The 25,697-nt window shown below is 36.6% G+C and overlaps 2 protein-coding genes and 2 pseudogenes across 8 annotated transcripts in view; 3 read left to right on the plus strand and 1 right to left on the minus strand.

Annotated features, from left to right (window-relative positions):
- The window catches only part of LOC129243016 (uncharacterized), a 70,949-nt gene that overhangs the window by 19,588 nt on the left and 25,664 nt on the right, over positions 1 to 25,697 (minus strand). For 2 of the 7 annotated variants that reach the window (XM_054880036.1, XM_054880035.1), the window contains 4 exons: positions 9,030 to 10,148; positions 7,593 to 8,885; positions 367 to 2,817; positions 59 to 299 (listed from right to left, as the gene is read on the minus strand). In XM_054880036.1, the coding sequence (XP_054736011.1) occupies positions 59 to 299; positions 367 to 2,817; positions 7,593 to 8,885; positions 9,030 to 9,065 (4,021 nt within the window). In that variant the 5' untranslated portion in view covers positions 9,066 to 10,148. The other 5 variants (XM_054880039.1, XM_054880042.1, XM_054880038.1 and 2 more) reach the window with 5 other exon arrangements.
- LOC129243204 (U2 spliceosomal RNA) lies at positions 16,295 to 16,478 on the plus strand (annotated as a pseudogene).
- On the plus strand, positions 16,716 to 16,901 carry LOC129243171 (U2 spliceosomal RNA; annotated as a pseudogene).
- LOC129243017 (uncharacterized) lies at positions 21,853 to 22,836 on the plus strand. The gene is made up of 2 exons (XM_054880043.1): positions 21,853 to 22,541; positions 22,619 to 22,836. Exons 1-2 carry the CDS (start codon positions 22,253 to 22,255, stop codon positions 22,717 to 22,719), a joined length of 390 nt encoding a protein of 129 aa, XP_054736018.1. The 5' UTR covers positions 21,853 to 22,252; the 3' UTR covers positions 22,720 to 22,836.

Genomic DNA, 25,697 nt, shown 5'->3' on the forward strand with positions numbered 1-25,697 from the left:
GCATTCAATTTGGTTGGGTTCCAAATACAATTTCGTCTGAAAAAATTCGATTGCTTACAGTTTTGTTGCAGCTGTTGTTGTTGTTGCTGCTGTTGCTTTTGCTGTTGGAATTGATTTGCGCTGTTCATAATGTTGGTGAAGATTGCATTTATCGCAGGATTGGTGTGTAATGTCGTCGAATTGCTATTGTTGTTGCTACTGGCAGTACTCTGTTGCTGTTGTTGATGTTGTGTGGTTTTATGCAAAAGCTGTTGCTGCTGTTGTGCAGTGAGTAAAGGCGCGGCCTTAAGCTGCGCTTGCTGCAAAAAAGAAATATGAATTTCGAATTTGAAATCTTTCTCAAAATACAATGCGGTTTGCACATACTAATATTGGCACGCTGGAACTGAGTTGTGTGCGCAACGCTGAATTTGCGCTCGTTACGGCATTTAGTTGAGCAGCCGTAATAACCTGAGTCTTTTGCTGTTGTTGTTGTTGCTGTAGATTCGCAGGCTGTATGGTAATGCCGGTATGTTGCAGTGTTTGCGCCTGCTGCTGTTGTTGTTGTTGCGAATGCGCAAGGGGGTGTTGTTGCACCAGCACCAGCGATCCGTTGCTAAGGCTCAGTTGAGTTGTGGTGTGAGCATTGCCACCAGCAACCGAATGTAGTTGTATGTGTTGTGTGGGCTGTTGCTGTTGCTGCGCATGAACGATGCCTGTGCCGCCACTGACGCTGCCACTGCTGGTCTGTACGTGCATTGTTGCGCCATTCGCCTCTATAAATTGTGTTGTAATTTGTTGTTGTTGCTGCTGTTGTAGTTGTTGTTGGCGCAATACTTGCTGTACAGCTACAGCGTTGCTGGCAGTCAAACCGACAATGTTGATATTTTTAGTCAAATTCCCGCCAGTTGGTGTTATGGCAATATGTTGTTGTTGTTGCTGATGCTGCTGCTGTACGCCACCACCAACGGCGCAAACAGTTTGCGAGACTTGCTGTTGATGACCAACAGTCCCTAAGTGCTGCACATTAGCGGGCAATATATGCTGCTGCTGTCCATTGGGCCCAACAAGCACAACGTGTTGCTGCTGCGTCTGCTGGGCACCACTAGACGACGCTGTAACAGCGGCATGTTGAGCATTGGCCGTTGCGGTAGCAACATGTTGGACATGTTGCTGCTGTTGCTGTGCCAACAAAGCGGCTTGCCGTTGCTGTAGTAGCAAAGCCTGCCGTTGTTCCGGCGTTATACCCGTGTGTGTTACCTTAGGCAAATGACCTGGCACCAAATGCGTGATTTTAACGGCCTTGCGGCCCTCTTCCGTAAAAATTTCAGTAAATTGTTGTATGTAGCGATTCGCGTGTATGCGTGTGCCCAATGAGAAGCGGCACGACTCACCGTTCCGTTCACCCTCACGGTAATCGCGATCGACATACAGCTCACCCAGGTACTCGGAATTAGACGGTCGTTGGAAAATCGAAAGCTTTATGTGATAGATAACACGACGTCCAGCATTTTCTTCGCGTTCGGTTTCTAGTACATACTCTTCGATCAGCTGTGGCTGGCAGTCCGTTGTTTCACGTGGCCGTTCGTATGTTTTGGTATACTTTTCCACGCTTATTAGCTGCTCGGGCACCTTTAGATTTGCTGGATATTCCAGACGTGGCGGGCGTATAGGTCGTATGACGTCGCGAGGTCGACGTGGCACTTTCGACGAGAATGAGGTGAGCATTGCACTTACCAAAGGATTGCTGCTAGGCGCTGTAGTCGCTGTAATATTGGCGTTCGCACTGCTGCTGGTACGTGGTCGGGCGCGCAGCCGCGTCAAATAGTCACATAATTCCAGTCCATAATGATGAGTAAACTGATCCAATTTTCGTTTGCGATTTATCGAAATTTGCGTGTACTTCTTCATTTGACGCCGTAGCTCGTGTGTGTTGAACAGTTGTCGCGCATTCTGTGCATTGATGGCGAAACGACCTATATTGGGATCGGGATCCAAGCACAATGGTTCAGCAGTGGCTAACACTAACTGACTTTCCAGTTGTAGTTTATCCTCTGCGCCAGAAATCGCCGCAGCAGTTGATCCCGATGTAATTGGGCTAATGCTTAGGTTCGTTGTGCTTGCCAAATGTTGAACATCAGCAAAAATGGTGGCATTTGTGGGCCGCAGAAGGACGTGTTTCGTATCACAGATATTCGTCGAAATAGCAAATGTTTGTCGAAAATCGCGTATTTGCGCAATTACACAGCCAGCGTAAAAGACATTCGGCTTGGCGTAGGTACGTGCGGGTTCGCTATCATCATGAGAAGACTTTAGTGTGAGGCTGGGCGCATTCAACATGTCCACTAGAAAGTCCGGTATTACCTCGCGATCAATGCACTGCAGCAACTGATCATTTTCGTAGGGCCAACGCAACACTTCGACCAATGAGTACTCATGCTGATGGCTATTTTCATCAAGCCTTCCTGTACCTTTTAGCTTCAATTCAACAATGTTTTCATAGTCATTGCCGCCTTTTAAATCTGGTGGTATGGCAGCCAAACTCAGTTTACTGCTACTACTACCTGTGTTCCGACTAGAAGCACCTCTATAGGTGGTAGCTGAAGAGCTGCTACTCGTTCCTGCTTGTCCGCTCTCAGCCCCGCCAACGCCTGGGCCAATGCCGGACCCATCACCTGCATGCACTAACTCACCATTAGGCGTAAGCAATTGTCGATCATCATAGTGTAACGCTAATGAGTATCCTTTATTGCCCGGATATAGGTTTATAACAATTGTGTTGACTTTTTCACTTTCTATCAAGCGCTCCAGAACAAAAGCACGTGAACGCTGTTTGAGCTGAAAATAGTAAGACAGAGAATTTTCTAATTATTCTAAAGCATTACATTTGTTTGTTTCAAAGAACTTTTTATATACACAGGTATGTAGCTGAATGGGTTGGTGCGTGGCTACCATTCGGAAGTGCGTAGTGCGTAGTTTCTAGTCTTCGTTCATAAAACACCAAAATGATAGGAAAAGTGTTTTCTAATAGCGATGACCCCTCGGTAGGCAATTGCAAACCGCCGATTGTATATCTGCCTTGAAAAAGCTCCTCATAAAAATATCTGCCATTCGGAGTCGACTTAGTCGACAACATGAACACACACACCGCAAATAGAAGGAGCTCGTCCAAACACCCAAAACGGTTATAAACAGGCTCGGTATAGAAGATTCATGTGCGTGTTCGAGCGCCAGTCGGTTCTACGTTAGGGGAACGACCTGGATTTATATCCGGCCAAGAACTGTCGCTGCAGCAGCTTTTCCCAAACATGTATGTGTTTATGTTTATGCTACTGCAACAACAACAACGAGATGCCTGTTGGTAGTAGTTTTTATTGTACCAGCAGCATTGCTTAACTGTTTTTGGGCCTTTTAATCATTGCCTTCAAGGCTATCTAACGATAAGCTCAATACGTACTGTATCGAAGACATCTAATCAAAGAAAAAGTGGTTTTATACCTGCATACATACAAGGTGTGCTCAAAAAGTAAGGTGACTGGTAAATTTCGGTTTTTGATTTTTTTGTTTTGCTGTGTTGGTGCATTTGTCCTGCACATGTTTACGGTTTCCCTTATACGGTATATTTTTTTTTTCTTTTTTGACAGATACAAAGGTAAGACGTGTTTAAGTGTGCTCGGCGATTTTCTGTTATCGAAGAAAATGGATCATCAAATAATAAATTTTTTTTTGCCAAAAACAACACTGTGATCTTTCCTCAACCACCGTATCTACCGACTTGACCTTTTTGTCGACCTTCGTTTGTTCCCAAAAAAGAAAAACGCCTAAATAAAAAATTTTCGAGAAAAATAAAAGGTCACCTTACTTTTTGAACACACCTTCACGTAGCAAGAGCTCTCGTATGTTGTTGTTGCTGTAATAGCAAAAAATATTTCGCATAAACTTTTGAGGCATGCTGCCAAAGTGACAACCCTCGGCTGGATATATATAATAGTCAGGGCCGTAGAGAGCATATCCGGGTCCCGGGGGAAAATTGCAAATGCGGTCCCTTTCTAATTATGTCTAATTCATATAAATATGTATAATCTCGAGTCCGGGCCCCTCTGGCACTGGATTGTCATAAATATTCAAAATAACTTGTTTTATGAAGTATCTAAAATGCGAAAAAGTTCACTTGTTCAGAACGTATATGTTTTAAACTCAAAATAATTGACAAGATTACCAGAATGTAACGTTATTTCACGCATTAGTTGCCGAAACATAAAAAAATAAAATAAAAGTGTGAAATTGACTGGGGAAACGAATTTAAAAAATTATTTATATAATAACATACCCAGTGAAAAATCAAAAATTTCTAGTCTATACAAAGTATTATTGCTATCTCTACATTTAATTCTTTATCAACGTAAGGACAAATTGCTTTAAAGAATTACTACGTTTCAAAATTGGTCTTCATTTAAAATACAACTATCTAAATTTAATCTAATATCACTATAATTATTAATTACCTCATAAATCAGTAGCATAAAATGTTCCATTTTAATAAGAGGTCAATAATATACACTTTTGTATCACCATATTATATTTATTCTTCGTAATCGTGATCATAACATTCGATATGGTGACACCAAAAAAGTCTGTGACGGAACTCTGGTTGAAGTATTATTTACTATATTTTTTCAAGCAGGAAATTTTTTGGAATTACCCCCGAGTCCGGGCCCCTCTGAAAACTCCGGGCCCGGGGGGAAAAGTACCCGATCCTCCCTGAGCCTCCGAACGGCAAATGATTTTTTATGAGGAAAAAGTACCATGTGAAAGCAGAAATACACTCGGAGGCTTGCAATTGCCTGTCGAGGAACGACCGTTGTTTTTATCAATCGGTGCTTCGAACCTGGGCAATACCTTATTGGTCACGGTTGAATAAAAAAACAGAATAATGCTTTTTAGCTGTTGCTTCCCACTATCATAAATACGAAGGTTCTACTTAAAAATTATATCGGTATAAGTATTCTCAAATTTTTTTAGTGATTTCTCAGCCTCCGAAATTTTTTTTTCAAGAAATTACGCAAAAAATAGTATATTTGCAAAGCCGTAAGAAAAGATCGAATTACGTAGGTATTTAGAAACTGCATGAAATTCTCATGATTCGGTTTTAGGGAATTTGAAGAAACCAGCTGATTTGCTAACGTAATAAGGGAACGATTTGTTTAACAGCATTTTGTTTACAACAGACTTCGCAAAAACCGAGATTGTGTTCGTTATATACGAAAAATCAATGCAGCACCTACTCGAGTTACTTCATTGCCATCAGAATAACGACTGGTTGGTAGAGCGTAAGAATACGTATGAAATGAGAGCACAACCGTGCTGCTAAGTCCTGTATCACGTACCAGCCAAAGTTACTCTCACCATTTTTGCTTGGGATGACCTTTATTCTTGCCTATTTCTCTAAAACGCGCATCTATAATAATTTCAAGATCTGACGAACCGATACTCACATTTTGTTCACTAATAATCTAAAGTATGTACATTTCCAAGTATATTTTTTGACGAAAGAAACAAATACAAAATAAGTGGTATATACCTTCACGTAACTAAACAGATCAGTCCATATCACCAACTCATCCTATTTACCAGGAAACACAAATTCCAAATATAGCTCCTTCGACTCTAGGTGGAACGGCACTGTCATTTAGTGATGAGGCCTGCTACTTAGGTCTAATAATAGACCGAAAGCTAACTTGGAAGGCAAATGTCGAAGATAGAGTAAAAAAGGCGACAATAGCACTATAGTCTTGTAAACAGCTGATAGGACTAAGTTGGAGTCTCTCCCAATCTATCGTATACTGGCTTTACACGACAATTGTCAGACCAATCCTAACATACCGCATATTAGTATGGTGGCCAGCTCTAGATAAATTGTACACTAAAAGAACCATGGCACACGTACAAAGAATGGCCAGTCTTTGTCTTTGCATCTGCGGGGCCCTCAGAACCACAACCACAGATGCACTAAATATTATGCTTAACATTTTACCAATAGAGCAATACGTTAAGCAAACAGCTGCCAAAGCAACTCTCAGACTAAGAGAAATCGGCCTACTCAGAACGAACCAAAGAGGACACTCTTCAATTTTAGAACAATTCCCCTACATTCCCAGCACAACGGATTTCTGTAAGACCAAGGACATCAATTTTAATAAATCCTTTGTCACAGTATTTCCTTCCAAAGAGGAATGGGATAACGGGCTTATTGTTAAGAAAAATGACTTAAACATCTATACAGATGGCTCAAAACTGGACAACAAAGTAGGTGGAGGGGTCTACTCCGATAAACTCGGAGTATGCCAATCATTTCGCTTACCTGATCATTGCAGTGTATTTCAGGCGGAAGTCACTGCCATAAAAGAGGGACTTAAAGAAATAAAAACGAGAGTATTATCCACAAATGAAGTCTTCATTTACTCGGACGTCAAAAACAGTTCTAGAATGTTTTGAACTACTAGATGACGTATCTAAGTGCTACAAGGTGCACCTTATCTGGGTACCAGGCCACAGGAACATTGCAGGAAACAGTAAGGCGGATGAACTTGCACGAACCGGTACAACGCTCGATTTCGAACCTTATAAGGCGCTGATACCCTTGCCCATAGCCACTTGTAAATTACTTATAGACAGGGAAACCATCAAAAAGGTAAATACAAGCTGGCAAAACCTCATAACATGCGAACTAAGCAGACAGACATGGCCGAACTGGAACAGCGGTCGATCGAAGTTCTTGCTAAGATTCAACAGAGAATCTATAAGAAAAATGATAGGTGTACTTAACTGGTCATTGTTTAATAGGCAGCCACGCTAGAAGGTTAGGACTCCCGTACTTCGATTTCTGTAGAAGCTGTCTTAATACAGAAGAAGAGGAAACAGTCAGACACCTTTTATGTGAGTGTGAAAGCCTAGCCAGGAGAAGGCTGCGCACCCTCGATACAGCATTTCTAACCGATGTAGCGGACATAGCCCATCTAAAACTCTGCTCGTTTATTAAAGCAACCGGATGGTTTGAAAAGGAACACGTAGAGTAAGGATAAGCTCCAGTGGTATCACAATGGACTTGCGAAGGGTCTAAGTGTGTCTTATGACAGCCACCCTACCTACCTACCATATCACGTCGATTCGATTGTTTCTTTGAAAATGTACCGTTCGTTAAGAGGGTGGATGGGTAAATGGTTATTGCTACTAGCTTTATAAAAATAAAGTGTAATAGAGTAAATCAGAGGGGTTTTTTCTAAACTATTAAGAGTTGGTTTTCTGTGCACATAGAAATTCCGTATGCATAGAGTGAATGCAAACATTTTTTCAGAGCGGTTTAAAATTTAAATATTTTTTATAATTTCTTAGACACAAATATTGAAATGCTACCGATAGTTTTAAAACCAAATGTTTAATAAATAAAGAGGTATGGAAATTGTGTTTCATCTAGATTTTCCCACATTTTTCGAGTGCTTTATGCCACAAAAGTCTTTACAGTGCTTCATTTAAACAGAAGAAAATCAGTCCCAAGTAGTCGAATTTATATGTACCATAATACAAGTTTTATTATTAAAAAAATATTTCCTTACCCCAGTTTCCGTGAATGAGTTTAAATCGTTAGCCAACAATTGTAGATAATGTTCACGTATTTTATCATGTATGTTAAAGAACTTAGATGACGCTAACGTCGATGATGTAGCCCCTGTACTAGATGTTGATGTTGCGCTACTGGAGGGTGTTGCCGCGTTACTGTCCCGTTTGTTGCCAGAAGCGCGAGTAGTTGATGTTGATGGTGATGAGCGGCTTGTTGCATCCTTTAACAATTTTTGCCGTTTGCTAGGCGAAGAGGTGGGTGATACAGAGGAGACCGGACCAGCCAAAGGCGACGATGCACTTAACAAGAGCTGCGGTGGATGATGGTGCGTTGATGATTGTTGGTAATGGTGCTGGTGATGATGCGAATGATTGCTATGCTGCTGTTGTTGTGTACTTAAGGACGCGGAAGGACGTTTATCAGCCTTTTTGTTATTACTGGTTATTGTAATATTGTTATTGTTGCTTTGATGCGTTGATGTTGTTGTGGAGAAATGTGATGATTGCGTTAAAGATGTTAAAAATGCACTAGTTCCAATGCTACCATAACCGGTGTTAGTTGCTAATGTGTTAGCAGATGATTCGGCAAGTGATGAAGAGTTTACACCTGGTGGTGTTGATAACAACAAATCTGGCACTACCGGCGAGGGTGAAGTGATCGAATTGAAATTGGAAAGATTTGTTGATGAAGAGCATGATGAGGGCGATGGTACTGCAGAAGACGCCGCTCCGTGTGCTGGCGTTGTTGTTGAAGTTTCAGCGAGTAGCACGATTCCGTCCAAACCGCTGGTACTACCGATGTTGCCGCCACCACCGCCACCAACACTACTGCTACTACTTGTTGCGAGTATTTCCACTGGCGGAACTTCACTGGGCGATTCAGTGCCATCGTCAAAAATGCAATACGGCGGTTGGCTAGGAATCTGTGAGATATTACAATGCAGCAGACTTGACTCAAGCAGCGAACTTTTGGTGGAAAACGTTACGCTACTTAGAGGTGTTGGTGGCGGTGGAGGGGAAGTGAGCTGCTGTGCTTGCTGTGGCGGAGCAGGGCACTGCAGTGCAGTCTGTAAGTGCTGATAATGCGTATAATGCGGCGGCTTCGATTGTTGTGGAATTGGCTGGTGTTGTTGATAAATAAGTTGTTGGTGCGGGTGTTGCTGCCTCAGAATACTGCTGCTGCTACCGCTAGAATTCAACGCCGTTAAGGTCGTAGAATTTGAATTGCTGTTGCTGTTTATGCTAGTGCTGGAGCCTTTTAGCTTTTTAAGCGTGTCATTTATTATGAACTGAAAGATTAATAATATTAAAACCAAAATACTAAATTGTTATGGTAAAAGCCTAAATTAAAAGCATAATACGTTCAATAATACATTATATCAGCAAATTTGTTTAAAAATACATAATAGGAATTATTGTTAAAGTTAACTTACATCAGCTTCTTGACATGATGAGTCCAAGCTTTGCATGGTGCCAGAGAATCCTTCCTACTACGGTAAAACTTAATCACCGACATTCAAATTTAATTAAATTCCCTTTTTAGAATGTACATCAGATAAGGTCGTTTAGAATTGTTTGGAATTTAAAGCACAAATCCATCAATGAGTATGTTAAAAGAAACAAATAAATAGATTCTTTATCGCGTACTTTCGCTACTTAAGATACTCAAGTAGACGAACGATTTGAGTCCTTCAGATGTTTATTTGGTAGTCTTGCTAAAGGTAAACTTCAGTGAGTTGGAATGCCGTAGTGTTTCACACCGTTTATATTTTTTGCTTATTTTTTTTTTTTTTGTGGTACTATTGTTCACAACTCTACAGAAAATAAATACCTTAATGATGCGGGGTATGCAGCAAAGTTTCACAGTGCGTATATTATTTTACAGTATTGAGTTCTAGTTTAGTTTTGTTTTAGAAAAAATACTAGCATTCGATGTTATTCTCTTGTTTAAACTTGTTCTTGACTTTGCTGCTCCTGCTACTAGTGATGGCATACTGAACAGAATGATGGGTTATAACTTTATTTAATTGCCTTCTCTAGAGTGTTTTTAATAGTATTAGTTATATTCACTTATGCTAACATTATGGTGGGTGGGTAGCACAAGTATGTCACATCGCCTCTAGGTAGCACTTGCTTCACTTTCCGCCTCTTTTGCTTTACTAACCTTTTATTTTAGTCTTTCTAACATACATATCTATCCTTTTTATTATATTGGATTTATATTACTTTTCTAATATTATTAGAGGTATGCCGTTTCCTTTTAGTTGTCTTTTAATGTAACCTTGTTGGAGAGTTTTATTTAACCGGGAGTAAATTAGCGCTCCGCTGCTGTTTTTACGTATAAGCCTTCTTACGTAGATTTCTTACACAAACTTCCTTAATGTTTGTTGTACAAAACGTTTTCCACGATGTTCTTTTATCACTTTTTGACAAATTGCTTGATTTTATTCAATTCCTTTTGTGTACTATAACTACTTCTCTCTTTTTGCATTTGTTAACCGTTTTCTTTTGCGTTTTTTGGTTTGTTTTGCTCATCAATTTGTTAATGAAATCTGAAAATGGAAAGAAAAAATCCAAAATATATTAACAAATCCAGTTGGGCATCAAATTAAATAGCAATCAATTTTTTGCACAGCGGGATTTACGAGATTTTTTAACGTCTAAGTAGGAGTATTTTTCTGAAAAAAATAGGATATGTTACAAAATAACTTTGCATAATTTGTTTTCTGTTTTACTTGATTTCTACACGTACATGTGTATACACTAATGGTCACACACACACAGTTATTCTAAGTGGACATCACTACATTCCAGTTTAATATTGACCGTAATCCTTTGTATAATTGCTCCTTTCTAGTGACATGTTATTTTCTTCTAAAAATCTTTACAATATTCCAGTAAAATTAGTATAATTTCTAACGACGATCAACATTTGCGTATATTCTTTCAGACATCTCATCACCATCATTCGGGTACATTTGCTTTGCGTATTTTACAAGGCCACACATTAAAATTTATTTGTTTCACGTCCATATATTTTAGGTGCTGCGAAAAATTTCTTTTATAATAATCATTTTACCAAAAAGTTTCCTTATGAAAATGTGGAAAAAGTTTTGCAATGTTTGCATTTGACACGATTTTCATGATTTCCCTTTTGCGTCTGCTTTTCGTGTCTTTTTTCTTCACTCTCACTTAGTACAGAGACGTTCTCTGCTTAGTACGAATAAAACTATCAGCGTTGCCATACAACTGCTTTTGATACTAGCAAAATTGCTTTGGATGACTAAAATTGTAGCCGATATTAGATTAAAAAAGTGAAGTTAAATACGGATTTTCAGCTAAACTAAGATAAAATGTCACTTTTAGTGTTAAATTAGCTTATAATTTTACAACTGAGTTGAACTGATCTAAAAGCCCTTTTTTTTAAATGTCCGGCTAATATTGCTATTCACCGAATGAAGGTAATTTAATTTTTACCAAGGCCTGGTTGGTTTGATTGCTGTGAATATTTACATTACACATACAAATCCATTGTCAATCCTTTACAATTCCTTATTAGCTGAGTTTTGTTTCTGTTAATGCTTGTAATTTGCCCTACCCCTCAGCGTTTTTATGTCATTAGTAAATTTGTTACAATACAAATTGACTCGCCGTTATTAAAAAAAGAGGTTACGAATTTTGTACTTGCAAAACCAAATTTGTTTTTTTATTTTTTACTTCCAATATGCGACCGACGTCTTGCTGTTGTCAAATGAAGAAATCTAAGTTCTTTGTACCTAAAATAAAATATAATACCTACGTATTTTTTCAAAATTTCTCTTTCCACACGTATTAAAATCCATACTAAGAAATCAACTCGAAAATTATTATTAATTTATATTTCAACTAGTAACCAAAATACTTTCAGATATAATTTTTTCGAAGACGTATGATCTAGAAACATAAAAACTCGAATGGAAAATACTACATTTCAGGTGAAGAAAAGGTTTTGCTTTTTCTAGAACAAACTCGCAGTTTCCCGAATAAAGCAACAATACTTTTTTACGGAAATGTACGTTTTTGTATTATTTAATAACTAATGCTAAGAAATGATTGGAGCCTTTGTATGAGACCTGATCGTTTAGAGTTCATCAGGAAAGAAACGCAGATGTATATAGGTTGTCCCGATGTTAAAAACATTATCTTGAAGGTCTAGTCATAATTGAACAAAGTTCAATCGGCGGTTCGGTATCTTTAAATACTGCACAGTATGTGTGTGTGCTTTAAGTATGCTGTTTATGATTATGAAATTTAACAAATCAGTTGTTTCATAACAGTCGTTAGTTCATCCATTTAAATTTACTATAATAAAATGTAAGTTTAAGGTAGCTTATTGATTTTTGTCAATTTCTCCCATATAAAATACTGTACCTTATATGAAACTACATACGCAAAAAGTTTTCTAAAAATTCCGATTAGAGTTTAAAATTTTTAAGACATTTTTTGGAAATCTGTTACATTTTTGTGCATTTCTTACAAAGTTTCGGAAATTTATTTATAAGACTTTTGTTTTTATAAAAAAATAACGAAGAAATTTTTGGATGAGGCTAAAAACATTTGCAAGGGAGGAGACATTTAGAGCACACAGTAAAATTTCATTTTGAGAAATTTATGCACTTATGCAACTTAATTTTAAAAAATCCGTCGAAAAGGATTAAATAGAACAAATTAACATAAGAACTGCAACTATACTTAAACCGCGTTATATTGCCATTACAACTTTCAATTTCTTATTACGCTCAATGAAAACTTGCTGATTGTTAAAAAAATTTGAATTCTGGTACTTTTTGTAATATGAGTCCCTCTGAAAACAAATGCTGTCAAATTCTTAAAAAAATATTTACTGGTTAATTTTTACTTTAAAAGTTCGAGTGCAGATCTTGTATGTAAATAAAATTCGAAATGATAATTTTTTGCTGTCGGGTGGCAACATAATTTTCAGTAAACCAATGTCCTGTCAACATACCATGCTGCTTCCATCATCTCTTTCTCTCGCCGTCTCTCGCTCTTGTTTATTTGTCAATCTTTTCTGATTTGTCTGATTTATAAATCATATTTTATGTACTTTTCAACAATTTCTTTTGTAAAAATATATAACGTATATGCGCGTTTGGAAAGATTTCTTGCTAACGGCCAAGTTGAACATTGGATATATGCAACCTTTTAGATGCCATTGCTTCGTCGTGATTTCGGTGTGGCATTCGTGTTAACACCTCCTCTTTTGTTGCCCACTTAAATAATTTTCACGCACTTACTGATATGCTTAAATTATTCCTAACGTTTTATGTTCTTCTTAACTTTGTTTTTGTGCGTACTTTTGTTTTGGTAAATTAATATTCGCGCACGAGAAAATTGTTTATCAAACAAAAAACGTACGAACCGAATACTTCTAATTTGCTTTCCGCTTTCACGTCGTATCTTCTGCTGTATGAATTTCACTTATTCTTCCCATGTTTTGTGCATCCAGCTTTGCCTGCTGTTTTCTGACAGTTCTCTTTGTGGCTGTTTTTCGCAGTCGGTAATATTCGCTGGTGGTAGAATAGCGATTCGGTACCTTGAGAGCGAAATTGCAACTGAACCAGCGACGATTGCAGCGCGTTGTTGCATATGGAAAAGACTGCATCGGTCATATGCATACGTACCCGCTAATGCATTCATCTCTCTCTATGCGACAATACAATTTACCAAACGATGATATTAGCAGAGAAGTTTGATTCTCTTGACTACGCTCAACTATGTTACTCTCGTATGCCAACTTTTCGCCAGTCGTGTAGGAATTATACAAATTTCTTAGCCGCATTTCCTTAGTATTTGACATTTTACGTGCCCATTCGTTCCTGAAGCTTCTCTATGATATAAACGTTCTCTGGATATTAGAGTGATTTGCCAGAGAATGTCGCAACAATTTGTGAATGAATGAGTGTTCCCAACGGAATGTAGTGGAATTTGAACATCCTGTTTACTTAAAAAACCATTTCCTTAATGTTTTTGTTTGCGAATGTTTATTTAATCGTAGTATTTATATACATACATATGTACATATTTCTCTAGCAAAGGGTTTAGTATTTCAAAAATGTCGAGCATATGCATATTGTTAAAGGGTGCAGGTTTGTTTGAAGTACTAAGATGAATAATAGGTATGAATTTTATTGAGCTTGCAAGGATACTTAAATCTATACACTTAGAAAAATAACTATAATTTTCTCCAAATAAACTAACTTGATACTAAATATATGTACACGTATATGTGTATTTATAGAGAAATACTTAAATTTTTCAAAAATCTAAAATAAAAAGTTGCTCGCAAGGGCTCGGAATCGATATTGAATTCTCTGCGAACTGCTAACAGTAAACTAACAATTAAATATTCAATACAAATATTTATTATCTACAAATATGGAGAAGAAGAAGCAAACACCTGCATCATAACACACATACAGTTTGTTAAGGAAGTGTTTTGACATCTACTAATCCCGCTAAATTCAGATATACTTCTCAAGAAAATATGTATTTTTTCATGGGTTTCTTTCACTCTTCGGTTTTATTTGGCTAATATAAATAATTAATAAGCCAATAGCAGAAAATTAAGAAATTGCATTTAAAAATAACACAAAAATTAAAAACAAAAACAACATACACATCAAACACAGCTGTCGAGAAATTGCTTTAAGTTATATATTGAAATAAAATGAAATGCGACAGTACCTTGTATGCCTACTCCGAGCATCTACAGTGGCCCCACAATTTATTCGTACACTTACAGATTATAAACAAATACACCTGATAATTAATTTAAAATTTATTTAAAAAATTTTAATATATTCGTAAAAAATAACATTCTTATTCAATATTTAAGGAACAAAAACTTCCAAATCCATTTCTGGAATTAGAGAACTTAATGTAATAACGAAATTTGAGTATTCAATACTTTGTTGGGCCGCCCTTAACTTTAATAACAGCTTCCATACGTCGCTTTTACCAATACCTTGGTTTCATTGGCTGTAATTTTCTCCCACGAAACACTTAAAGCTGTCTTTAATGACGCCTTTGATGTTATCTTGAGCTTTCTAATTCCCCTAGAGCTTTCTTAGAAAAGAGCTCCCAGATATGCTCAATTGTGTTCAGATCCGGTGATTGAGGTGGAGTTTTAAGCTGCTTACAGAGGTAAATAAGTCATTCTTGCACGAGATAAGATGAGAGTTTTGGCTCATTGTCTTGTTGAAACAAGAACCTTTTAGTGTCCAGTCCAAGTATAACGGCACTACAAATACAGATTTGCCCATTTTATCCTCAATAAAAACCATTTTTCCTACTTCAAATGGAGGTAGGCACCCCAAGCCTTTGCATTCCTCCTCCATGCTTAACGGTAGGAATAACATATTTTTCATTTAGTTCTGTATTTTCTTTTCGCCAAACTGTATTTTCTTTTCGCCAAAATTTTATCCGAAAACATCAAATTTTGACTCATCACTGAATATGACGTTTTCCCAAAAAGAATCTGGCTTATTAATATAACGTTTGACGAATTCCATCTCTTCTTTCTGTTAATATCTGAAATGTAGGGCTTGTGGCGTGCCACTCTGCTATGATGAGCGTTATGTAGAGTTTTATGTAAAGACTCTTGAATATTTCGGCATAGTATCGTGGGGGTTATGTTTGGATTTTGCGCGACTGATGCTACTTTGTTGAGTTCCTCAGGTGGAGTCAATATTGTTCGCCTTCCGGCTTGGTGGTGATTAGCTTCCAATTTACCAGTATTAACTTAATTAGCAATAACACTAATGCGATTTGCCAATTGTTTTGCCGATTTCGCACAGAGACTTGTTTTCCAAGTACAATTTTACGATTTTCTAATGGTAAATCCGCACTTCGTCCCATTTTGTCATTTTCAATCGAGATATGACGCGCAACTGAACCTGAATCGGCGATAAAAACTAAGAAAAACCAATCTTATTTCTTTTTCAGCAATATTAGTAAAACACAAACGATTTTTACTGTTACTGCCTGCTTTCCTTGGAATGCTTCAGTGTGAGTTGAAATAACGGGAGTTTTGTTTGCGGCAATTCATTAGCAAGTAAAATTCTTACAGTGACCCAAAAGAAATATATTGTCACATTAAATATTTTGCGCAAAGCTAAAATTTTTTTATGCACTATCGATTTTTTTTTGCATGTTATTGTAGTAAAACATTTCAAAAATACCGTGTTAAAATTTTAAGTCAATCCGAGCAAAACTTTTTAAGTTATAGAGCATAAAGCCGAGCCGCCTCAAACATCTGCCGAGACGCAGCAGTTGCGCGCGTAGTCCGTTACAAAACTTTAAACGCGGTTTTCTCGAACCTTTTTGAAGTGAAAACTTCTTTAGAATCGTTGGGAGTGATTTGAGGAAAAGTGAAACGAAAAAAGCGACCAACTTGGCTACGAAGCGTTATATTATATGTTGATATAAAAGTAGCGACGAAATAAATAAAAATAACTTTTATTTTTTCTTGTGATTTGAACCAAGGATTTTGGATCGGAAGCTCACATTGCTAGTCGCTCGGCTACCGCGCCATGCTGTCGTCGCTGGCCTAAAAGTTATTTAGTTACGAAGCGTTATATTATATGTTGATATAAATAATTTTTGTGAGCGTGTAATTCTCAAAAGTTTTATTAAGTTTATTATTTAAAATGTATTGACTAGGTAGTGTGGTTATCAGCTTAACATCTGATAGATCCTCCATCGGAGGACAACAAATGTTAAACTAATTTTTGGAAATGGGCGGAGTGTTTTAGGGGCTTGCTCCTTCTCTGCCACGGGTTGACCCGGTATTGCAGTACCGCCGGGATTTCGGCTTTGAATAAATACAAGAAAAAATATACTAACACATTTAGCTTTGGTGGGAAGAGCCATAAATTTTTATATGAATACATGTAGACGAAAATGGAATTTTTTTTTTGAAATTTGCATTGTAGGACATTTCTGATTATTTATTGAACAGTTTTTTGGTTTAGATACTGAAAGTCAGTTTAAGTGAATCGGTATAAATATTTCGTACATTAATTTTTGTGAGCGTGTAAATTCTCAAAAGGTTTATTAGAAAATCTATTGAAGTAGGTAGTGTGGTATCTGTTCCTATCAGCTTAACATCTGATAGATCCTCCATCGGAGGACAACAAATGTTAAACTAATTTTTGGAAATGCGCGGAGTGTTTTATGGGCTTGCTCCACCTCTGCCACGGGTTGACCCGGTATTGCAGTACCGCCGGGATTTCAGCCTTGAATAAATACAAGAAAAAATATACTAATACATTTAGCTTTGGTGGGAAGAGCCATAAATTTTTATATGAATACATGTAGACGAAAATGGAATTTTTTTTTTTGAAATTTGCATTGTAGGACATTTCTGGTTATTTATTGAAAACAGTTTTTTGGCTTTTCTATTTTTGGTTTAGATACTGAAAGTCAGTTTAAGTGAATCGGTATAAATATTTCGTACATTAATTTTTGAAGTGAAAACTTCTTTAGAATCGTTGGGAGTGATTTGGGAAAAAGTGAAACGAATTACATATAAACGTAGCGACGAACTAAATAACTTTTAGGCCAACACCGACAGTATGGCGCGATTGCCGAGCGGCTAGCAATGTGAGCTTCCGATCCAAAATTCTTGGTTCGAATCACAAGAAATAAATTTTTTTTTTTGAAATTTGCATTGTAGAACATTTCTGATTATTTATTGAAAACAGTTTTTTGGATTTCAGCCTTGAATAAATACAAGAAAAAATATACTAATACATTTAGCTTTGGTGGGAAGAGACATAAATTTTTATATGAATACAAGTAGACGAAAATGGAAGAAATTTGTAAGTCTGTTTCTTCGGTCCGTTTGGGTATTTTTTTTGACAACATCGAAACCAAAGCATTTGTATCATATTTTATCTATCATAAGCCACTCGTAATATATCATTTGTTGAAATTGAAAACATTGAGGATGAATAATGATAAAATGAAGAAAATGAAATATGAACTTTATAGCAATATTATAATGAACCTATAATTATCCCGCTCCTAATGCTGCTTTCGTCTTATTCTCTCTCAGTTTGTTTTACGGAAGGTTTCACTTCTATCAAGTCTAACCGTTAGACTGGTATTTTTTTTTTTTAAGTGCGTAGTCATTGGCAGTTGAAAACTACTCAACCGATCCTTTTGAAATTTTGCACACATATTTTACATATAAAAAACCTCCCCCCAACGTTTTTTTTTCGCAATTTTTTTTTATATTAAGGTGGTTTTACACCTACAAAATGGCGGCATTTTTTCGTCAAAAATCACTTTTTACTTCAAACGACTACCAAATGGCTGAAAATGAAAATAAATCGTCAAAATAAACGTTGGGGGGAAGTTTAACTCATACTTTAACTAAATTATTCGATTTCAGATGATTCTACGCTGAGATATGCTGACTAATGCAAAATGTATTTTTGAAAAGACGTCTACGTAAATGTGCTCTCATTCGCTCATTTTGCAATATTTTTACATGAAAATTTTATCAAATATTCTTGAAATGTTACTTTATAATATGCAACAACTTTTAATAAACTGACTTGAACCGTTTCGCTACAATAAATTCATGAAAAAAGTGTTTTTTTTTTAGCGTTTATCCCTTAGTGTGCTGTGCAGAGAGCAAAGGTTTCTTTCGAGCAACTCGTTTTGCAAAACTTGCCACTTTTTCATGAAAAACTTCGACACTACACTCGTCTCTAAGCTTACTAGCAAGTTTTTTGTCGAAATCTGTGGGTTTGTGGCTACTTTTCTCATCAAAATCCATACGGCAAATATTTTCATTGGTCTCCACTTGCGGATTTCGGCTTCAGCCATATTCATTCATCCATAAATAGTTTGTAGCGTAAAATAAAACATTTCTGTTAACTGTTGAACAATTTTCCTATTGTATAATTATAATAGACCACCTTTGAATCACCTCAAACCATGTCCGTTTTCCAAACATTTTTACGTTCTTTATAATTTATTTGATATTTTGATAAACAAATCACTCGTACGATCATTTTATGACTAATAGGGCTGTCACAATGGGAACGTTGCGTCCGTTGCGGCAACGCATTTGACTTACGTGACGTGTAAAACGAATCGTGGTGCCAAAATGAAAGTATTGCCGCATAGAAGCAAAAACAAATGTTCTTGTCGTGAAAACAAATATTATATTTCGTTGTGTATAAACAGGTATTTGTTGGCTGTAAAATATATTATAAAATAAATGTTTATTGAAGTCTAAGAGTGTTTTAATAGAATTATGTTAGTTGTAAACGGTGTGTGCAACCACAAATTCGAGATCGGGACGCACATTCATTTTTCATTACAAGTGGATTAAGTCTTTATTGAAAAGATGAGGATGCATTTGAATTGACTTAGTTCATTTAAGCTCCATTTATTTTCTGCATTTAATTTGATCCATTTCTGAAATAACAACAAGACGCACACCACAAGTAGGAGGAGGAGCTGGCCAAACACCTAACAGAAGTGTACGTTACAATTATTATTTATATTATAATATTATATTATTATAAATATTATTTATTTATTTTAATTTGATATAAAAAAACATCATCAATACAAATTTGCACGATAAAAATTGTTCTTATTCAAACAGTTGTCATTCTCGCCGCACTTGCCGTACGGCAAAAGTAGAAAGTTGCCAGCAACGGACGAAACGGACTAATTTGACGGGCCTATAACGCGTCCGTAACAACTCAGTGAAATAACGGTATATCAAATCATTTTAGCAAAGCATGCCGAAATTGTTACACGGGTGAAGTTTCGCAAACCGACTCACAACAATAGCGAAAACCAAAACATGAATTAGTCTGGTGGTGAGAGCAGATAGTGAGAGACGCTTCCTGGGTCTATCGCTAAATAAGTTAGACGGAGACGACAAAAGAATACAGCGGACAGACGGGGTTAAGTTAGATGCTATAACAATAGAACCCGCCAGAAAATACGAGCTGCCAGATCTAGAAATTACGATAGTTATTAAACACACGTAAATAAGCAGAGCCGCATGCGCATAGATAGGGTATTCAGTTGAAAATAGAACTTGTAAGCGAATAAACGAAAAGTACTAGAGTGATTCAGTCAGGAAATAAAGTAAAGCAAGTGTGTTACATTAATTTGAGATTTTATTTGAAACATTCGAAACATTCCCGTTGTTAAATTTTGCACGCCATAATCCGATGCAATAGATGCTGATAGCCTACAAATTCTCGGCTCGTTTAACAATCGTAGCATAAACCGTCACTTCTGCTCATTAAAAGTAACTCATTTCGGAAACATTTTTATTTTAATGCAAACTTACAGATACTGTGAGCGCCGAAATAGAATGTACATAAATGTTTGTAATGAATTCATCTTTATTTCACTCTCATAAAGAAATTTTATTTCTTGTATTAACTTATGCCATAAAAAAAAATAAATAATTGGCGCGTACACCCTTTTTGGGTGTTTGGCCGAGCTCCTCCTCCTATTTGTGGTGTGCGTCTTGATGTTGTTCCACAAATGGAGGGACCTACAGTTTCAAGCTGACGCCGAACGGCAAATACTTTTATGAGGAGGTTTTTCATGGCAGAAATACACTCGGACGTTTGCCACTGCCTGCCGAGGGGCGACCGCTATTATAGACTAAGAGCCCGCGACGCCCAGACCTTCGTTAAATTATAAAAGTTGGAAATTTTTCTATATACGTCTCCTATACAGGTATAAGCAAACCCAGATTATTAAACCTGGGTCGCGGTGGCTTTGGCAGGTAACAGGTAGTAAAGGTGAGTAAAATTGAGTCTCAAATTTGTAATAGTATAAAGCTTAGTTTTTATACATTTCAACTTACAATCATATCAGAAACTGCCTCGTCCATTGGCGGACACTTAGGGCGGTAACAACCCCTCCCCAGACACCCTAACATTCTAATTATTTATAAATCTACTTTCGTCATAGTATAAAATCTAATTTTTATATATGTTATTCAGAGATCTATAAAAATAATGTTTTCACAATCCCCAGACAGTTTCGATGGTTCCCCTATCTTCCCAGACATAATGAAGTCCACTCCAGGCGTGAGCGCGATGAATATATATGTACGTTGGTGCGAGTGAAATAGCGCGATTGGTCTACGGCGATCTTTTTCTGCGCATCAGCTGTCTTATACTCTGTATAATACTCCGTATTGTATATTATTGTAGTGTGAACTGTTATACGTACAGCAAGCGTTTAATAATTTATTTGCAAAATTTATTATAAAATAAGTGGTCTAGTTGTGATAAAGTGTTGTCATGGAAACGGAGGAACCGGAAAAAAACAAATTAAGTTGTTTTATTTGTAAGAAAAGTGAGGGGAAATTAATATTGCTTTCTGAAGAGACATTAAAGAAGTGCCGAACTGTTTTGAAAGTCAGAAAAAAAAACAACCTTAAATATGCGAATGTTATTTTGCCTGATGAATATATAGATGGAGGTTATCACCGGGAATGCCATAAAACATTCACAGGCGTTAATAAACAGTACTACAATTCGGAGCCTGCAGATTTAAAAAAGAAAAAAAGAGTAAACAAAGAGTCGATTAGTGTAGACAATTTATCTCCAGATACACCGATAGTACCTGAGTTCACTGATGAAGTGCTTGGAGAAGGAGGTACAACATGATTCTCCACGTCATATTGATGTTTTAATTATTGATGGTTTCTTTCTATTGCATACAATGAAAAATGTCCCGAAACTATTTGGAGGAATTTCAACGCAACTGTTGAAAATGGTTACACAATTAAAGACGTTGAGAGTTGATGTAATTTTTGACCAATACTTTACACCCTCAATCAAAGATTATGAGCATTCTCAACGGTCTGAATCAGCACAATTAGACTACATTATAATTTCACCTGACCAAAAAGTACCAAGTAATTTTACAAAGGAGTTAAAAAATTCCAACTTTAAAGAAGCTCTTGTAAACTTTTTTATTTTACATTGAGCTACTGATGAAATGGCACCATTTATTGGTAACACTTTAATTCACATAAACTTTAGAAAATGTCATTCTTTCATTGTTAATGATTCCCGGAAAGTTTTATCAGGTATTAATGAAGAATTGTCATGCCCGGAACATGAGGAAGCTGATACCAAAATTACATTTCATATCTGTAATTACAACTTTGAAGCAAATATAGTAATTCGAACTGTTGACACTGATATTGCCGCTATAATGCTTGCTCATTTACATCGCTTAAAAAATGATTCGACCATTTGGATGCTGACGGGTACTGGAAACAATGTGAGGTACGTGAATCTAACAAAGATACACGCCCAGTTAGGAGAATCCATTTGCCGAAGCTTGCCTGGTTTCCACGCAATAACAGGGTGCGATTACAATCCGGCATTATTTAGAAAGGGAAAACTAAGACCTTACAAACTATTAAAAAAAAAACGATGAATTCCAAAAAGCTTTTATAAAGTTCGGCGAAAATAAGTTAATAGAGGACAGCAGTGAACAGAAGAACATTTTCAATAGTATTCAGAAATATATATGCAGTGTATATAATGTTCGGAATGCAATTGATGTCAATTCTGCTCGAGTTCAGATGTTTATAGACTCATACAAAGTTTCCGACATTAATGAGGCTTTCAATCGAAAAAAATTGAGAAACTTTGATGCTAGCAGTTTACCACCTTGTGAAAATGAGCTACTACAGCATTTTTTACGAGCTAATTATATTTGTACGATTTGGAACAATGCTCACTTAAGAAAACCTACTTCACATAAACCTGAAAATAATGGCTGGGTACTGGAAAATGATCAATACCATTTTAAATGGTTTGAAGGAGATCAGCTACCTACTTATGTCAGTGATTCTCTACAAACTTTGTCAGGTATGTTATAATGTTCACTGTTTATGAAGAAATTATCAACCATTCATAATTATTCTAACTTGCTTTAATTATTACAGAAGCTGATGAAGACGATGACATTCATGAGGACAAATCCGCAGAATGGAGTAGCGGTGATGAAGATAATCGAGATACCGACGAGGACGATGAAGTTGATTAAATATTTTTTTTGATTTAATAATAATGTTTGACACATTATATTTTTACTTTGTATTGTAATGGCTATAATTATAAATATAATTGAAATCTTTTTCGATTGGTTCAATTACGATCTAAATTATTCTCTCTCCTTACAGTAAAACTAACATGCATACAAATTTATCTTCTTAACTTTAAACTTCTAGAATTTTACCATCAGTTGTCGATTTTTCGTATTTTTTTCTGCACAATACTAGAAAAAATTTTCGATTGATATTTACAACTTTCGTAGATCTCCACTTGACTCAATAAAAATCGCATTATTGTATTGTTGATTTAATAATTTGTTAATATGAAAATTTTTCTGCGTTCTCCTTTAAAAATTTACTTTTTTTATCTGTTATAAATGTATATAATGAATTTTCTTGATAAATTTAGAGAACAGATCGTACATATATATTCATCGCGCTCACGCCTGGAGTGGACTTCATTATGTCTGGGAAGATAGGGGAACCATCGAAACTGTCTGGGGATTGTGAAAACATTATTTTTATAGATCTCTGAATAACATATATAAAAATTAGATTTTATACTATGACGAAAGTAGATTTATAAATAATTAGAATGTTAGGGTGTCTGGGGAGGGGTTGTTACCGCCCTAAGTGTCCGCCAATGGACGAGGCAGTTTCTGATATGATTGTAAGTTGAAATGTATAAAAACTAAGCTTTATACTATTACAAATTTGAGACTCAATTTTACTCACCTTTACTACCTGTTACCTGCCAAAGCCACCGCGACCCAGGTTTAATAATCTGGGTTTGCTTATACCTGTATAGGAGACGTATATAGAAAAATTTCCAACTTTTATAATATAACGAAGGTCTGGGCGTCGCGGGCTCTCACTCTATTAGAAAACTGTTTTTATTAATTTTGCTTTCACCGAGATTCGAACAACGACCTCTCTGTGAATTCCGAATGGTAATCACGCACCAACCCATTCGGCTACGGCGACCGCCGTAACTTATGCCATACATACATATATAAATCTGAAGATATAGTCCAGTCAAAAGAGGATTTAACTTCGTAATTTTAGAAGTATGCGAGTTTATGGTTTTATTATGTAAAGCCCATCACTGTGAACTTAAGTTTGAGTTTTCGGGGTCGGGGGTTGTGTCCCGCGGCCGCCATCTTGGAAATAAGGGTGCAACTGGTTTTTTGCGATTATCTCGTGAATTTCGAAAGTTACGAAAATTTTGTAAAATACTTTTTTGTAGATAATAATATATTATTATCTACAACTTTCATTCAAAACGTTTTATTGTAATAAGTCTATGAATAAGTTCGTGCGGTTTTTTCGAAATTTGAATTTCGGATCATTCCCATGGCTTTTAAACGTTTGGAAATGGTTGATTGATCAACTCCCAAAGTTTTTGCAACCTCTTCTTGCGTTTGAGCCGGATCTTGATCGAGCAATTCCTCCAATTCGGTATCCATGAACTTTGGCGGCGCGGCCAAAATCACCACTTTTAAAGCGTGCAAACCACTTCTGGCACGTTCGCTCAGCTAGAGCATGCTCACCATAAACTTCCACCAAGATACGATGACTTTCGGCTGCTTTTTTCTTCATATTAAAGAATTCCCCGCAAAAACACATTATTTGGCACGAAACTCGACATTTTCAAGTGTGGTAAAAATATTGTTGTTTACGCTTCAAATAAAAAACTTATACTGACGTTTGTGCCTTACGACAGTAGCTCTCCAATGAATGTTTGGAAATGTGGATCGATGGAATAATAATCAAGTTACGCCATCTGTTGTAAAACCGCACGAACTTATCCATAGATTAAAATTAATAATAAAAAAGTTATAAACAAAATTACGCGAAAAATTAAGGGATGCATTGTTTTAAAGCGTAATAACTTTTTTTTTATTGATTTTATGGAAAATATACATCAGAGCTTTTTTATAGAGCATTCTTTTGTGAACATTTTTGTCTAAAAGTTTTTTCCGCTATCTTTATTTAGTCGTATGATTTTGAGCTGCTAAGCGGAGCAACCAATACATTAGCGAAGCGCGTACATGATTACACAGGCCGACAAAATTTAACCAACATTCAGACCCAGAAACCAGACTATATATTTCCAAAGGTTTATGACGCGCTAAATCCAAATCTGGCCTCAGAATTGCTCTATCAGCTCTGGTTTTCGAGATATCCTAACTTAAAAGTGCAAAAAACACCATTTTTGCCCATATTTGAGGTTATGTAGCCTTGCAGATGTTTTCTTTCACCAAAATTAAAGGATGGCATCTTTAAATACAATCCTTCTTTTTTCAAATGGCGTTTTGTTTGCTCAAATATCATTTTTTTCGCAGAGATATCGCATTTTGTTACCGTACCAAAAGCCCATATTCGACGGCCCCAACGGATTTCGATGACTCTTTGGGCCCATTCCAATCGACGAGGCTTTTCCGCAGGCAACAATCTTTGCGTCAATTGAATCTTATACGGGAATAAATGCAAATTAATGCGGAAAATTCGTTGTAAAGTGGTCCGAGCAATACCCAACTGCTGGGAACGGCCATTTTGGGATGTCCTTGGCGACGCCTTGGTCGGTTTTGATTTGGCCTCTTTGGATTAGAAAGAGCATCACCAGTCGAAAACCTTTCGTACAAACGTTTAATGGTGTTCTTAGAAGGCGCACTTTTCACATTATTTAATTTTTTATACGCACGTTGAGTTTTCGCAATTGACTTCTTTTGTTGAATGTAAATTTCAACAATTTGGGAGCGCTCGCGTGGAGTGTACTGTTCCATGGTAAAAATATGCTTGGACTGACGCTTCCAACGCGGTATGTCATTAAGCGATCTGATGTCTCTGTCAAAAGATACAGGGTTGCCAGATGGGCCCGTCGAATATTGGCAACCCTGTACTTAAAATTTTTGCTATGGCATTGCGCGACAAATGACCATTTTCTTGTTTTTGCGCACAATTTTCTCCG

Source organism: Anastrepha obliqua, chromosome 3 (genome assembly GCF_027943255.1).
Source record: "Anastrepha obliqua isolate idAnaObli1 chromosome 3, idAnaObli1_1.0, whole genome shotgun sequence".
In the NCBI taxonomy this organism is placed as follows: Eukaryota; Metazoa; Arthropoda; class Insecta; order Diptera; family Tephritidae; genus Anastrepha; species Anastrepha obliqua.

Excerpts from the sequence above, each read along its gene's own strand:
- LOC129243017 (XM_054880043.1), top strand. The coding sequence starts at position 22,253 with ATGTTTATAGACTCATACAAAGTTTCCGACATTAATGAGGCTTTCAAT. Across the intron at positions 22,542-22,618 it reads TTCTCTACAAACTTTGTCAG|AAGCTGATGAAGACGATGAC; the intron begins GTATGTTATAAT and ends TAATTATTACAG.